The sequence below is a fragment of the Chrysochloris asiatica genome, unplaced genomic scaffold (assembly GCF_000296735.1).
Source record: "Chrysochloris asiatica unplaced genomic scaffold, ChrAsi1.0 scaffold00256, whole genome shotgun sequence".
Lineage (NCBI taxonomy): Eukaryota > Metazoa > Chordata > Mammalia > Afrosoricida > Chrysochloridae > Chrysochloris > Chrysochloris asiatica.
The window spans coordinates 361,437-375,430 of record NW_006408774.1 but is presented as its reverse complement, the minus strand read 5'-3'; the positions used below and the strand labels follow the sequence as shown (position 1 = coordinate 375,430).

The window sequence follows — 13,994 nt, the reverse complement described above, 5'->3', positions numbered from 1 at the left end:
TTTCCCTCTCTGGATCTCAAGTCCCCAGCCACTCCATCTCTTCACATCATCTTCTCTGCCTCCATCTCAGGCCGACAGCATTCTTCTGTGCGTGAGGGCGCGTGGCTGTTGGGGAACACTTGTATAGTTTCATTCTGTTTCTTGTTGAAGTACAAAGCAGCCTCAGTGAACACCACTGTAACCAGGAAAGGCTATACCTGACTTTGCCTGTGGCCTGAGCTTCTCCTTAGTATGGGTTTAAAGCACAAGCTCTGGGAAGGTGGATGTCTGGTGAGGATTATTATTGATTCAAGAAAAGTACTCCAATTTAAGTTCTGAAATCAAAAGCAACCTCTGTCTTCAAGAGGATTCCAACCTTATTAAGAGGGAAGATGGGTGGGAAAATAGAACAGGTGGTACAGTCAAAGCTGAGTATATAGCAAATGACAGGGAAGCAGACAACGTGACACATAACTTTTACCATCGCAGCCAGCATTGCTCTCACCTCACACCTCAGCATTCGTGACTGCCAAGTGTCCATCGCGAAGGTGCAAAATAGGAGATTTTTTTACTAGTGTGGTAAATGCGAAATGTCGGATAAGAGATTGTTGATAAGTGAGGAGCAGGTATCCTGTTGTCTTTCCTTGTTCCAAGAAGAAATTATGCCAAAATGTTGCTAATGATTCTCTAAGTGATCATAAAGACTGTGACGTTGCAGGGTACAGTCCAGGTGAGTTGTTGCAGTCGTATGCACTATCTAGATTTTTAATAATATGTACACATTATTTGCCTGGTTCCAGGTTTTTTGCAGAAAAGCCAGAATAGCCATTGGTAGGTTTTAAGGGGTAGAAATAAGCGAAAGAATGAATTATGTCAACAACTTTTGATCAAATGTACCTCATGGTGCAATCAGGAAACTATTCTGAAAAGCAAATAGGTCATTACAAAAATTTTTTTAACAGATCTTCATACTGTTGTTATATAATATTTGGAATCATACAGAAATAACTTGCGTGCTCTTTAAAGATATTGATTTTGTAAATAGTAATAACATGGTTTTGCAGTAATATGATTTTGTTCGGGTATTGATTTTTTTGACATTAATTTTCTGAATCAGGATAACAATCACTAGTTGAAGATAAGCTCCTCCTTTGTCAGCCTTTTCACTGGTTTAACGGTGTGGTCCTCATCAGAGTGGCACAGTGGCTGCCACAGTGGGCTGAAAGCTGATAGCTGTAGGATTGACGCAGGACCACTCTCGTTCTGTCTACGTAGGGTTGCTGTGGGTCAGAACTGACTCCACGTCCCCTAACAACACCACCTTCCTTAGAACATTGAAATTGCAGGAAAGAGCAGTTACCACAGTCTTCATGTTGATAAGCATCCCCGTCATTTTAGCCTCATTTCGTGTATTGAAGCTAGACTTTATTTTTCTTGCCAAGATGGGTTCTCAGAAGAGTGGAGCATCCACACAAAGCACATATACAAAGAATAGGCAACACAACCTTCAAATTGTCTTATGTTTGAAGTCAAAAGAATTCTAGCTATAAGCCCACATAGTAGTTTTGTGACCCTGAACAAGTTCCTTGAGCCTCCTTTTCCTGCCTGTAAAATGGGGACTGACAGCTGGGAGGATTACACTGAGACTTAGATGATGTCCCTAATCCTGATCACAGTGCCTCTCCTGAGCTCAGAGCGTTTGAGCTGGTAAAACACAGAACACCACATCCACTGCCATCGATTCCCACTCACAGCACTGCTGTAGGACAGAGTGGCACTGCCCCACGCGGTGTCCTAGTCTGTCATCTTTCCGGAAGCAGACTGCCTCGTCCTTCTTGGTGGAGCAGACCTTGTGGTGAGCAGCCACAGCGCTCCACTGGAGCTGAAAGACACCATCAAGGTGACCTAACCTAGGCCGTGTTTTACACAGAAAGAGACTAGGGCTCAGAATTTCCCTCCTTTTCCAAGATCACGCAGCTTTCTCTGGCAGATCGGGAACAAGCAGGTTGGGGTCTTGGCTTGCATCCTCATGTCCTCTCTGCCAGCTTGTTTAACCATGCACTAGTTAGCACTGGTCCCTGCATAGATCACAGCTCAGACTGATGAAGCTTCATTTGACACTAATAAAGTATTCATAAGGAACCCTGGTGGTGCAATGGGGAAGTGCTCAGCTGCCACCTGACAGGTTGGTGGGTCAAATCCACCCAGCAGCTCCATGGGAGAGCAGCCTGCCGCGTATGTTCGCATACAAATGGCAGCCTAGTAAACCTGTGGGACAGGTCTGCTCCGTCACACGGGGTCACTGTGAGTCAAAATCAACACAGCTACACCTAACACCAACAAAATACTAATGCACTGGTTTCCCTTCTGTTGAAAGATGAGTCCAGCAAGGAAACAGCTCACCCACAAGAACGAAGCGTAAGCAATGTAAGTGTACCTCCCTTTTCCAAATTGTTCCTGTACAACTGAAGAAACAGTCCAGGCCACCGCCAGCTCACCTTCGATTTTGGTGCTTCTAGGATGACGGGGAGGACAAAGCAGGAGCGAGTGTGCGTCGGAGGGGAAGGAAGCCGAAGCGGTCCCTCACTCTCTCTGATGACGCTGGTACGAGTCAGTTCTTCCTGAACCTTCTTAATTCAGAGTCGCCCTTCTGAATGTTTCAGTGGATACCAGGGGGTACAGCTAGTCTTCACATGATATAAATATGTATGACTAGCTCTAATCCCATGTCATACATGGTACATCCCAGATGCTTCTCTGAGTACGTGTGAATTCTTCATGAATGCTGGCTGTGAACCGCCTAAGTAAACTATCCCAAATGTGTTTGCAATTAAGTTAAACAGTTGTGAATTGCAAGTGCTGAAACACAAAGGAAGTGGAAAACCACTCCTTCCACCTGAAAGGCCCATCCTCAGTTGGTCCAAACTCCGTGACTCTAGGCTCTACGTGGTCTTTGGGAATTGTACGAGTCCAGGTGTTACCCTTCTGTTTGAACAGAATCCTCAGAGCCAGAAAGAAAACGCCAAAAGTCCATTTCTGACACCACCGAGGACAAGAAAGACCAGGAGTCTGATGAGGAAGAGGACGAGGAGGAGGAAGATGAGCCCTCCGGAGCCACCACCAGATCCACCACCAGATTGGAGGCTCAGAGGTAATAGTGGGCAACAGAGCTCCTCTGTAGACTTCTCCGGCTTCTGCCCCGGAGAAAACACCTTCAGGTCTCGTGGGACTCCTCGTGAACTGAATTGCTGTTTTTTTTCAGTGCAGTCATGTCGGGTCTGTTGGAACCACAGGGTTGACAGCTCAAACCTAACCAGCAGCTCCTCAGAAACGCTGTACAGGGTTGCTGTGAGTCCGAACCGATTCCACGGCACTTGACAACAACAACAGCAGTTAAACAGCACAAGCACATTCCTTCCATTGTTTCTTCAGTGCGCAGTACTCTGACATCTTGGTTCTTCTTGGAGAACATTTCCCACCTTAATCCATCCTTTGTGATCTTTTCAGAAGCTCTGCCCAGTTTTAAATACCTTTTGGGTAGATCCCATTCAATTCCTGTGCTGTTACTTACTAAGCATGGACTGCTGTGAGATAAAGCACTGGACCACAAGGTCGGCGGTTCAAACTCACTAGCCGCTCCTTGGAAACCCTATACAGGATCACTGTTAGAACCGACTCTATGGCACTTAGCAACAGGAACATAGTTCAGATATTGTGCTGAGCATGCTGGGTGAATATAGAGATTCGTAAAACACAGTCTCTGCGTTGCAGGAGCTGATCTCTAAGACAGGACACAGCCACACGGCCCACTGTTGTAAGATGCAGCTAGCCAGAGCTTTGTGATCCATGGATCCTGTGAAATCACCCCCATGTGACCATTGTTGACTTACACAGATGGCAATTGTCTATGTTTCCCAAGGTGTGTGCTCCCAAACCTTAGTCTATCCAGAAGCCTCTAGGAATAGAGCGCCTTGGTCACGTGAGTTTAAGGATACCAGTGAATTCTCTCCCCCTCTTAGAAAGTCATGTGTACGTTTGTTTATTTGTTGTTGTTGTTAAGTGCCATCGAGTCGGTTCTGACCCGTAGCGACCCTATATAGGGTTTCCGAGGCTATAAATCTTTATGGGAGCAGAAAGCCTCATCTTGCTCCTGCAGAACCACTGGTAATTTCGAACTACTGGCCTTGAGGTTTGCAGCCTAATTCGTAACCACTACACTACCAGGACGTGGCAAATAAAGTCTTGGTGTGGTGCTGCAGGATAATGCACTGGACTGCAAAGTCAATTTGAGCCCCAGGATCAGTGGTTCAAACCCAGCAGCCGCTCCTCGAAAACCCTATACGGGGTCGCTATGAGTCGGAACCAACTCCACAGCATGTAACAGCAACAACAAAGTCCTAAAGGGAAAAAAAACAACAGTCTACCTTTGTTTAAACCAACACGACTGGACCACTGTCCCCATTACTAAGCCTGTGAATGCCCGTCAGTACTCCTTGTGGCAAGTTTTGAGAAATACTGCACCACTAAATATATCCTAAGAGTTAGTTACTTTCTCCAAAGCAAGAATCCTTTCCATTTTCAACAAGTTTCCCAGGCTGTTCATCTTGGTATCATCTTCTGTAAATTCCTTATGCAAACTGAATCAACATTAATTTCAATACTATCACTTATAGACATCTGTCACTCAAGTATAATAGTGAAAGTACTTTGTTATGTGCATAGAGGTTTAGCTCTAATCCCTCCAGACTTGTCCATGAAAGCCATTTTTACCAGGGTTTCATGTCTCAAGGTCAAATATTAGAACCAAAAAACTTCAGGAGATCACATGGCCAAAGATAAAGTGATACAAGTTTTCTTTTTTAACGGGGCAACTCCAATAAATAGAAGAGGAGTGACAAAACCAAGATGCCTGCTGATAAGAGAAGGTGGGGTGTTAGGACCACTCCACCAGCACCACTGGCCCTCTCTTAAACAGTCTGAGGAGATGGTCCCATTGAATAAAGTTCCCCTCAGAAGGTTCTGGAGACCTTCTAGCCATGTTCATGTGAGCGTCTAATCACAGCTAGAAACATCGCCTTTTAAAATTAAGTTCTTCGAAAATAAATCCTACTTGATTTCCAGCATTCACTCTCAGTGTATTGTAGGAACTCATGATTGACAAGAGAATCCCCGTCTCTTTGATTTTTTGGTGTTGGTTGCTTGGTTCCAGGGTGTCTCTTTGTAACTTCACTGTTTCTTGGAATTGGCTGGGCTCAGTGATCATCTAACTGGACTAACCCATCCATATCTGAATCTCTGTGTCAGCAGCTTCTCTAAATGGTCCTCCTGCTTTTGCCGATGCTCAGTGGCCGCAAAGCCACTTCCTCCTCAGCTTTCTCTGTCTGGGGTTCCATAGAAGCTGGCCTGCCTGCAACGGCTACGCTTGGCTCTGGCTCTACTCTTGGGGTCTTCTAGATGACTTCCTCTTTGACCTTTGAGGCTAGCTTCCAGATCTCCTCTTCTTGTTTGGCGCTCCCCTCATCATTGCTCTTCGCCTCGGTTATCCTTAGCCACTTTAAGAAGCAAAAGTTCTGCATCAAGTGTTTTCTAATGAATCTTCATTTTGTAGCTGCTGGGCTTTAGTATGGGTCACAGAAGTGCTTCATCGTGAACTGCACACCAGCTAAACCAGTTCTTTTCCTGAGATTTTTGCCGGTAACTCAGTTCTTCTCCTCATCTTGTTCAGTTGACTCTTGAGACCCAGGTCAGGACCTGATGAAGGGTACTTTTATTAGTCTTAGCCCTTTGCGTCCACTCTGATGAGCTCTTTGAGGATTGATTCCCGTCTTGTCAGTCGGTGTGCTTTCTGTTGTCCAGGGTCACCTCCTTCTGAGTCACAGGAAAATACCACGCACAGTAAACTCAAAGACCCGAGAGTTACACCGCAGAGTTGGTCATGGATGGCACCGAGATCTGTTGATTAGCAACAGTCACAAAAACCCACCGTTTTCCTGCTCACGTCCCATCGCTCCAACTCTCATGGCTGGTCTCCGGGACTGGAGTGACCAGGGCTACCGTTCCCCCTACCTACTGCCCAGTGTCTCTATAATCTGTTTCAGAAAGCACCATAGCATGCCATCTGTGCCTGCAACATCCAAACTTGGCAGCCCAGAAACAGTTTCTCCCCGAAATCGCCAAAAATTAGCAAAGGAGAAGTTATCCACCCGCGAAAAATTTAGTAAATCTCCCCCATTAGGAAGGTAAGTCCCTGCTTATGCCTCGCATCATGTCTAACCCCCTGATGCTGTTTTTCATACAGTACTCCTCTCTCTTCCTAATTTCCTTTTGGGGTCATTGGTTTCCAACAGGAAGAGGCAGAGCTGCCCAGGGCTCCCCTTGTGCCTCCACAGTCTGCCCTTGCCACCGCACACCCTCCCACTCACACTTGCTCTTGACATTTGGGAGCCTTCATTTGCCATGTCCATCCACTGGACCGAGGGCCAGGCTTGTGTCCTTCAAGAACTCAGAGACCTCAGGGCTTGGTAATGCCGGAGGAGCTCCATTGAGCGAGGAGACAGTGAAGCACTGCGCCCCCTTGTGGCCAGCCACTCGCCAGTTTACACTGGAGCCACAGCCCAATCCATCTCACTCCCACAGGCTGCGCTGAACTTCCTTGTCTTCGCTTGCACACCAGGTCTTCTTGAAAAACGTCCCCCCTTCTCACCAGACAGGCCCTCCTCATCCTCCAAGCCCACCTTCTTCAGGATGCCTCCTCCTTCTGCTTTGCCCCCGTGGCCTCCCCTTCCTGTCACTCTCTGTCCAGAAGCACTAGGCTGTGGAAGAATGACCTGTACCCCTGGTTCAGGCCGATTCGCTTCATTTCCCTCCTGAGCTGCAAGCTTCTTCCTCGTGTCCAGGCCCTTGTCTTACTGTCTGTACACTACGGCATCAAAGACTAAGACGTCACAGTATAAAAAGGCTGCACCTGTGTTCTTCTGAGCATCCTCTCATGTCTGGACATATGGTCATTCCTGTGTTAGAGGGAGGAAAGTCAGATCTTCTCAATCATCCCTCACCACATAGAATGGGCACAGATCCTTACTTCATACAGCAGGTCGAGATCCCTGCTTCCCAAAATTGAACGTGCACACAGATCTCCTGAGAGCCTAGGTAAAGTGCGGAGTCTGATTCTGCAGGATGAGACTGGGGCTTTGTGTTTCCAGTAAACTCCCAGGTGTTGCTGGTCACGGGCATACTCTGAGGGAGAAGCCCTGGCTGCCCGGCCATGCTCACGTGACTGGGAAGGGGTGGTGTGGCTCAAAGCTTGTGTGCTCTGCTCCATGTCACCTAATGCACGGCTGGCCCCCAGCAACTCATCAGTAGACAGTCATTTAGGGGTTGGTGGTTTTCCACAGACACGGTTTGAAATGAGCTATTAATAAACACTGCTTCCCAGCCATTCTAGACATTTGCAGAGGTAACATTATCCCCAAACCCCATCATCTGCAACCGTATTTTACTCCATCTGAGTCTATTTACTTTTGTGGTCAAAAGGCCAGTAAACCAAAAAACAAACTCTTCTCCAGCTCTTGTCATGGTAGTTTACTAGTTCTTTCCATTCACTGATAATATTGACTGGTGCTTTAACAGGGGAAGACAGCAAGGTGAAGGCTGCTTTGCCACCCTACAGTGCCGCGGAAGAAGGGCCTGGCGTGCTGCTCCTGTAAAGATGGTGTCCTGGGAACTCCATGGGGCAGCTCCGTTCTGTCCCTTGAACTTGCTCTGAGTCAAAGTTGACTTGACGACACCTAGCAATAACCATACCCCTGGGCTGGGGCTAGCCCTAGGCTGAGGATAGCTGGGAAAATGAGCCAACCTCATCAGCTGCCCTAGAGAAAGGTGTTAATAGAGGAGGCCGTGTGTAGGACTTGAGACCCACCGTGAGAGCGTTGTACAGCCCTGCTGGCCCCCATCCATGCACTGGGACTCGAGCTGTGCTGCTACTGACATTTTCTGTTGTGTTCTCTTCTATGGTTTTCAGTTACTGACTGGAATGTGACCGGCCGTGTGACAAAGCACAGCCACTCCGAGGTAGCATTAAGTGCCCGATGAAGATTCGAAATACTGTGGGATTTCCAAAAAGAGACAAGCTCTCTCTGTCATGAGGAAGCTGTCTCAGGTGGAATTGCCGCTGAACCAGGGCTTACAATGCAAGTTTACCACCTGGCCCCAAGTATAAAGGCGTAAAGGGCATGATGTGGAGGAGGACTGGGGATACTTTGGAAGAAGGGTAGTCAAGGATGTTGTCAGCACAGAGCAGATTAGAAGGAAATGTGTGTGCTGTGCTCTGGATTACTTTATCCTGAAGGAATCAGCAAGCCAACAAGAATTTTTAAAGTATATTTGTATATGTTGTTGGTAAGTGCCTTCCAGCCGATTCCGACTCATCGCGACGTTCAGGCTTTCCAAGGATTGATGGGAGGGTTTGAACTGCCTACCTTGGTGTTAGCAGTCCAGTGCTTATCGTACAGTGCCACACCAGAGCTGCATACATACCGACTTGATGACACTTAACAACAGCATATATATATATGGACCTGATTTCTCTGAGACCAGTTTACATACACTGCATGTATGTAACTATATCACGTACCCACTGCCATCTGGTTGCTTCCGACTCACAGCAACGCTACGTAGAATTTCTGCGACTGGAAATCTTTCCAGGAATACAAAGCCTCATCTTTTTCCTGTGTATTGGCTGGTGAATTTGAACCACTAACAGTCTAATGCTTACCCCACAATCTCAGAACTAATAAAAAAATATTTATATAACTCTCGGAAACCCTGTCCAGGGTGGCTATGGGTCGGAACCAACTCAATGGCACTTAACAACAACAACAACAACAAGTTATATATGGGATGCTGGTGTGGTGCTGTAGGGTAAACATCAGACTGCTAACCACAAGGTCGGTGGTTCATAGCAACCCTGTATTGGATTTCCAAAGCTGTAAGTCTTTACAGGAGCAGAAAACCCCATCTCATAGCGACCCTATATAGAGTTTATGAGGAGCAATTGGTGGATTTGAACCGCTGACCTTGCTGTTTTAACTGACCTTGCAGTCCAGTGCCTATCCTACTATGCCACACAATGACTCTATGTATAACCACAAGGTCAGTGATTCATACCCACCAAATCTCCTTGGAAAACACTGTACAGGGTTACTGAGTTGGAACTGACTCATTGACATCTAACAACACATACACACACACATATTGTTGTTGTTGTTGGTAAGTGCCGTAGAGTCAGTTCTGACCCATAGCGACCCTGTATAGAGTTTCCGAGTAGTGAGTGGTGAACTTGAACTGCCAGTTTTGCGGTTCAAACTGACTTTGCAGTCCAGCACATTAACCTACAGTGCCACACCAGGACTCCCTACACACATACACATATAATTGGTCATTTATCATCTTAATATATAGTATGATTACATATTTATATAACATGTATGTAAACTTGGAGTGATATAGATTTCTTACTATTTCTGATGCTGTGGAATAAGCATTGGACTGTTAACCTCAAGATCAGTGGTTCAAACCCACTAGTAGCTCCAATGGTAAAAAGATGAGGCTTTCGATTCCCGTGAAGTCAGAATCAGCTGGCTGGCATTGGGTAGGTTCTGTATTTCTAGAAATAGAGTGACTTCGAGCTTGAAGTCTCAGACACTTGTTCTCACTGTAGACTGTAGAGAGGGACTGCCCTGGTTGCCAGGAGATGCTTTGGAAGCTCTCCAGAAATGGTTGTGCCTCTGCTCACTCGGCCAGCAGTTTCCTGGGAAACCCACGTGCGTGATCAGACCTAGGTTAGGATCCTCTTTGTTCTTGTTTGCAGTTTCCACCTGGGGCAGTGTGCATGTTGGTCAGACTAGCAAGTCTGTATTTGACAGAGGAACAAGGGTGCAGAGAGATCAACACCCAGAGTGAAGCTGAACTAGAGCTCAGGTTTCCACACCCTCCGGCAGTACCTCGTATCGGAGTGGGAGGTTGTCAGCTAGTGGCCCGTGGCCTCTTCACTTCCTTGTCCTGTGTCAGCGCTAGCCTCGTTTTCTCTTCGTGGTTGGTTTTTTTTTTTTTTGAAGAAACTCCCAAATAATTTGCTGCAGCTGCGTTCCTCTCTCAACCATTGCCTTTGGTTTTTGTTTCGTGCAGATCCAAGGCCCAGATCTCCCCTCCTACCAAGCGCAAGAGAGAAGCCAGCCCTCCCGGGGCGCGGACGCGAGGCCAGCAGAGAGTGGAGGAAGCCCCCGTAAAAAAGGCCAAGCGATAATCCTGACACCGCCACCCAGCTGGGAGTAAACACAGTGGAGAGGGGGCGTCCCGTGGCCAGACGCTGTTCTGTCTGTCAAGCAGGGAAGGACATGCATGCACTGTCATTCCTAGATGCCGGCTTATCCTGGTGATGTCTTCAACAGCTTTACCAACTCTCGTCCTTCCAGTAATGGAAAATAAGTTTACTTGGTATCTCCACTCAAAACACTGTAGTTGTACATTTTAACATTTTGAAATGGGTGACCCTGACTAAGGCAAGCCCTTCCAGCCATGAGCCTGGCCCCGGGCCCCTGTGTATAGTATATAAACATGTAAAAATAGGTTGTATTTTACTCTGTATGATGCTAATCAATGAACACTTTATTTATTTTACAGAGAAAACTTATCTGTGAACTTGACTCTATATCAGTTTATTTTATTATTATTATAATTTTTTTTTTTTTTCTCATAAGAAAGATTTTTAATTCTGTGCAGCCTACCAGTAGGGACCCTCCTAGGACTCCGCCTGCCCTGTAGCTGCCCGCCTCCAGCCTGGCGGGAAAGTGCTCGCATGTCTGCAAGTTGAAGTAGCTTAGCTAAAGAAAGGTAACATTTCCACCCACTAGAGGGACAAGAGTTTTAAGAATGTAACTTGTTTTTAGATTTCTGTTCGCCCTCTGTGGCTTCACACCCAGCCCTAGTATAGTGAGGGACCTGGGTCCGGTGGAGTCATGTCCCCTCGTGGGCAATCGGGAACCCCTGCCTATCCCTCCTCCATGCTGAGTCCCGATACTTCCAGTTCCTTCCCTGCCACCTTCTTCCCGCATTGAGGACTAAGTGCCTCTCACCAGCGGAGCTTCACTGATTTTATACACAATGATTTCAGGCTATGGACTGGCCTTATTAAGCCAGATTCTTTTTTAAAACATATTTTATCTCCCGTATGAGCAGACTGTCCAACTTATGTTTTTCATGAGATTCAACTTTTCGTAAGATCAAATGTGTCTCCTGCAATGATGTGATGAGTTGCCAAATAATTGAGATTATTTTAAAATGGTTTGTTCATATTCTTGTTTTATAATTAAAATTTACATTCAATATGTGTAGGGTTTTTTGTTTGTTTTTGTTTTGGGTTTTTTGGTTTTTTGGGGTTTCTTTTTCCATTTTTTTGTTCTTTTGTGTTTTTAGTTGGTTTTATTTTTTAAAACTCAATGTAAGATGGATATTTCTGTCATTTTACATGGTTTCGTACTGAGATTTTATATATAAATTATAAAATGGTTCCCAAAATTTCAGTGGTAAGAATTTTTTTTTCCTGGATTTTATATTCCCTCCCAGTGAGAAGTGTTTCTCCTCTTTATGTAGTTGGTCTTAGAGAAACAGTTATGTGTTGACATTCAGACATAAGCCAATGATGGCCTGTCCTCCTAGCTCACTCTCACTGAATTTTAGATCTGGACGGGACCTCCCCAAGACAAGGAACATGAGAGTTCTTCGTCTTCATTAGTAGGGATGAGTTTTCACCAGGGCTTCCAACAGGATAAACAAAGGTGGTGTTTGCATTGGCTAATGACCAAGTCTTGCACATTGCATGTTGACCCAGAACTTTCTGCTTATAGAGGACAGAGTCACTATTAGTCATAACCGACTTGACGACACAAAACAAGAAAACAGGCAGTGATGCCCTGCTGGTGACTGACCACCAAGATGCTCATGCAAAGCTCATGCAAACCTCCGACCTTGTGGTTCAAACCAACCTGTGGTCCTGTGTTTTATCTTACAGCGGCTCACCAGGACACCTGCAACTCTGTAGAACTGAATATAACTGTCCTATGACATCTGAAATTGTGTGAGCCCATTATTGCTGCCACTGTTTCGAGCCACCTCACTGGAGGTCTTCCTCTGTTTCGGTGATTCTCCTGATGGCGTGCCCAAAGCATGCTTGTTTCTGCTTGCTGTATATACTTTGGTTCTTCTGGCAGTCCATGGTGCTTTCAATATTATTCAACATCATTACTCAAATGCATCGACTTTTCTGTGATCATCATTATTCATTGTCCAACTTGCATATGCATATGAGATGATTGAAATACTATGGCTTGGAACTGGTGCACATTAGTCCTCAAGGTGACATCTCTGCTTTTTAAAACACTTTACAGAACTCTTTTGCAACAACATTTCATTAGGCAAATCTGCTGCACATGACCTCTTTAAAGTGTTCGAGATGCCAGTTTGAGGACTAAAGTGCGCCTGATTCAGGCCATGGTATTTTCAATAGCCTCATACGCATGTGAAAGTTGGGCAGTGATTAAAGGAAAACAGTAGAAGAATTGGCACATTTGAGTTACGGTGTTGGAGAAGAATATTAAAAGTACCATGGACTGTCTGTGTTGGAAGAAGTACATGCAGAATGCTCCTGAGAAGTAAGATTGGCGAGACCTTGTCTTTCATACTGCAGATACATTATCAGGAGGGACCATTCCCTGGGGAAGGATATCATGCTTGGTATAGTGGAGGGTCAGTGAAAAAGAGAAAGCCCCCCAATGAGATGGACTGATACAGAGGCAACAGTAATGGACTCAAGTGTAACAACAGTCGTTACAAGTGCAGGACTAGACAGTAGTTCATTCTGTTCTGCATAGGGTCCCTATAGGTTGGGGCCAACTTGAAGCCTAACAAAGCTCAGGCTATAAAGCTGAAACCGATTAAAACAAGTCCACTAGAGTGAAAATACTACTTGAGTATATCACACCTGAATGTAGAGAACATCCCAAGAGTAGATTTGACACACTGAACACAAATGACTGAAGACCATTAGGGGGATGTCATCAAGAGCATCGTGCATGAAGAAAGCAAAATGTCATTAAAAAACACAGAAAAGAGAGACTTGATGACCAAAGTGTTTTCAGAGAAGACTCTGAAATTTGCTCTTGAACATAGAGAAGCTAATGCAGATGGAAGAAATAATGTAGTAAAAGAGCTGAGCAGCAATTTTCAAAGGACAGCTCGATAAAACAAAGTCAAGTATTATAATGAAATGAAACAGACCTGAGTTACAAAAGAGAAAAATACACTCAGCATTTCTCAAGCTGAAAGAACTGAAGAAAATAATCAAGCTTTGACTTGCAATATTGAAGGATTCTATGGGCAAAATAGTGAACAACACAGGAAGCATCAGACTTGCAGATAGTACCCATTTGACTTAGTTTTGATGGTTTGATGATCAGAACTCAACTGTTGTTAAGTGCCGCCGAGTTGATTCTGACCTATAGTGACCCTGTATAGAATTTCCAGGAAGCAGCTGGTGAGCTTGAACCACTGACCTTGCAGTTCAAACCACTTTGCAGTCCTGACGCATTAACCCACAGTGCCACACCAGTACTCCAGAGCTCAACTAGAGGAAGATTAAAATTTTTTGATAAAGGAAATGTGTAAATTGTAACAATTATGGATGTATTTGCTCACAATAGCAACTGAGAGCAAAGGAATCTTCACATCAAGGATCATTCCCATCCCCTATGTAGTGGTTACGAATTGGGCTGCTAACCTCAAGTTCAGCAGTTCGAAACTACCAGCTGTTCCACAGGAGAAAGAAGAGGCTTTCTGCTCCCATAAGGATTTACAGCCTCAAAAACCCTGTACAGGGTTGCAATGAGTCAGGATCTACTCCACAGCACATAACCACCATGTACACAGGGTTGATAGGGATGGGCAACTTAGACTGGCTACCT

General features: G+C 45.4%; 1 protein-coding gene across 1 annotated transcript in view; it reads left to right on the top strand.

Annotated features, from left to right (window-relative positions):
- BOD1L1 (biorientation of chromosomes in cell division 1-like 1) overlaps window positions 1–10,282 on the top strand; it is a 74,578-nt gene extending 64,296 nt beyond the window's left edge. The window contains exons 23-26 of the mRNA XM_006873813.1: window positions 2,357–2,406; window positions 2,499–2,583; window positions 2,977–3,130; window positions 10,165–10,282. Of these exons, the coding sequence (XP_006873875.1) occupies window positions 2,357–2,406; window positions 2,499–2,583; window positions 2,977–3,130; window positions 10,165–10,282 (407 nt within the window). The remainder of the gene's footprint in view (window positions 1–2,356; window positions 2,407–2,498; window positions 2,584–2,976; window positions 3,131–10,164) is intronic.
- The last annotated feature ends 3,712 nt before the right edge of the window (window positions 10,283–13,994 follow it).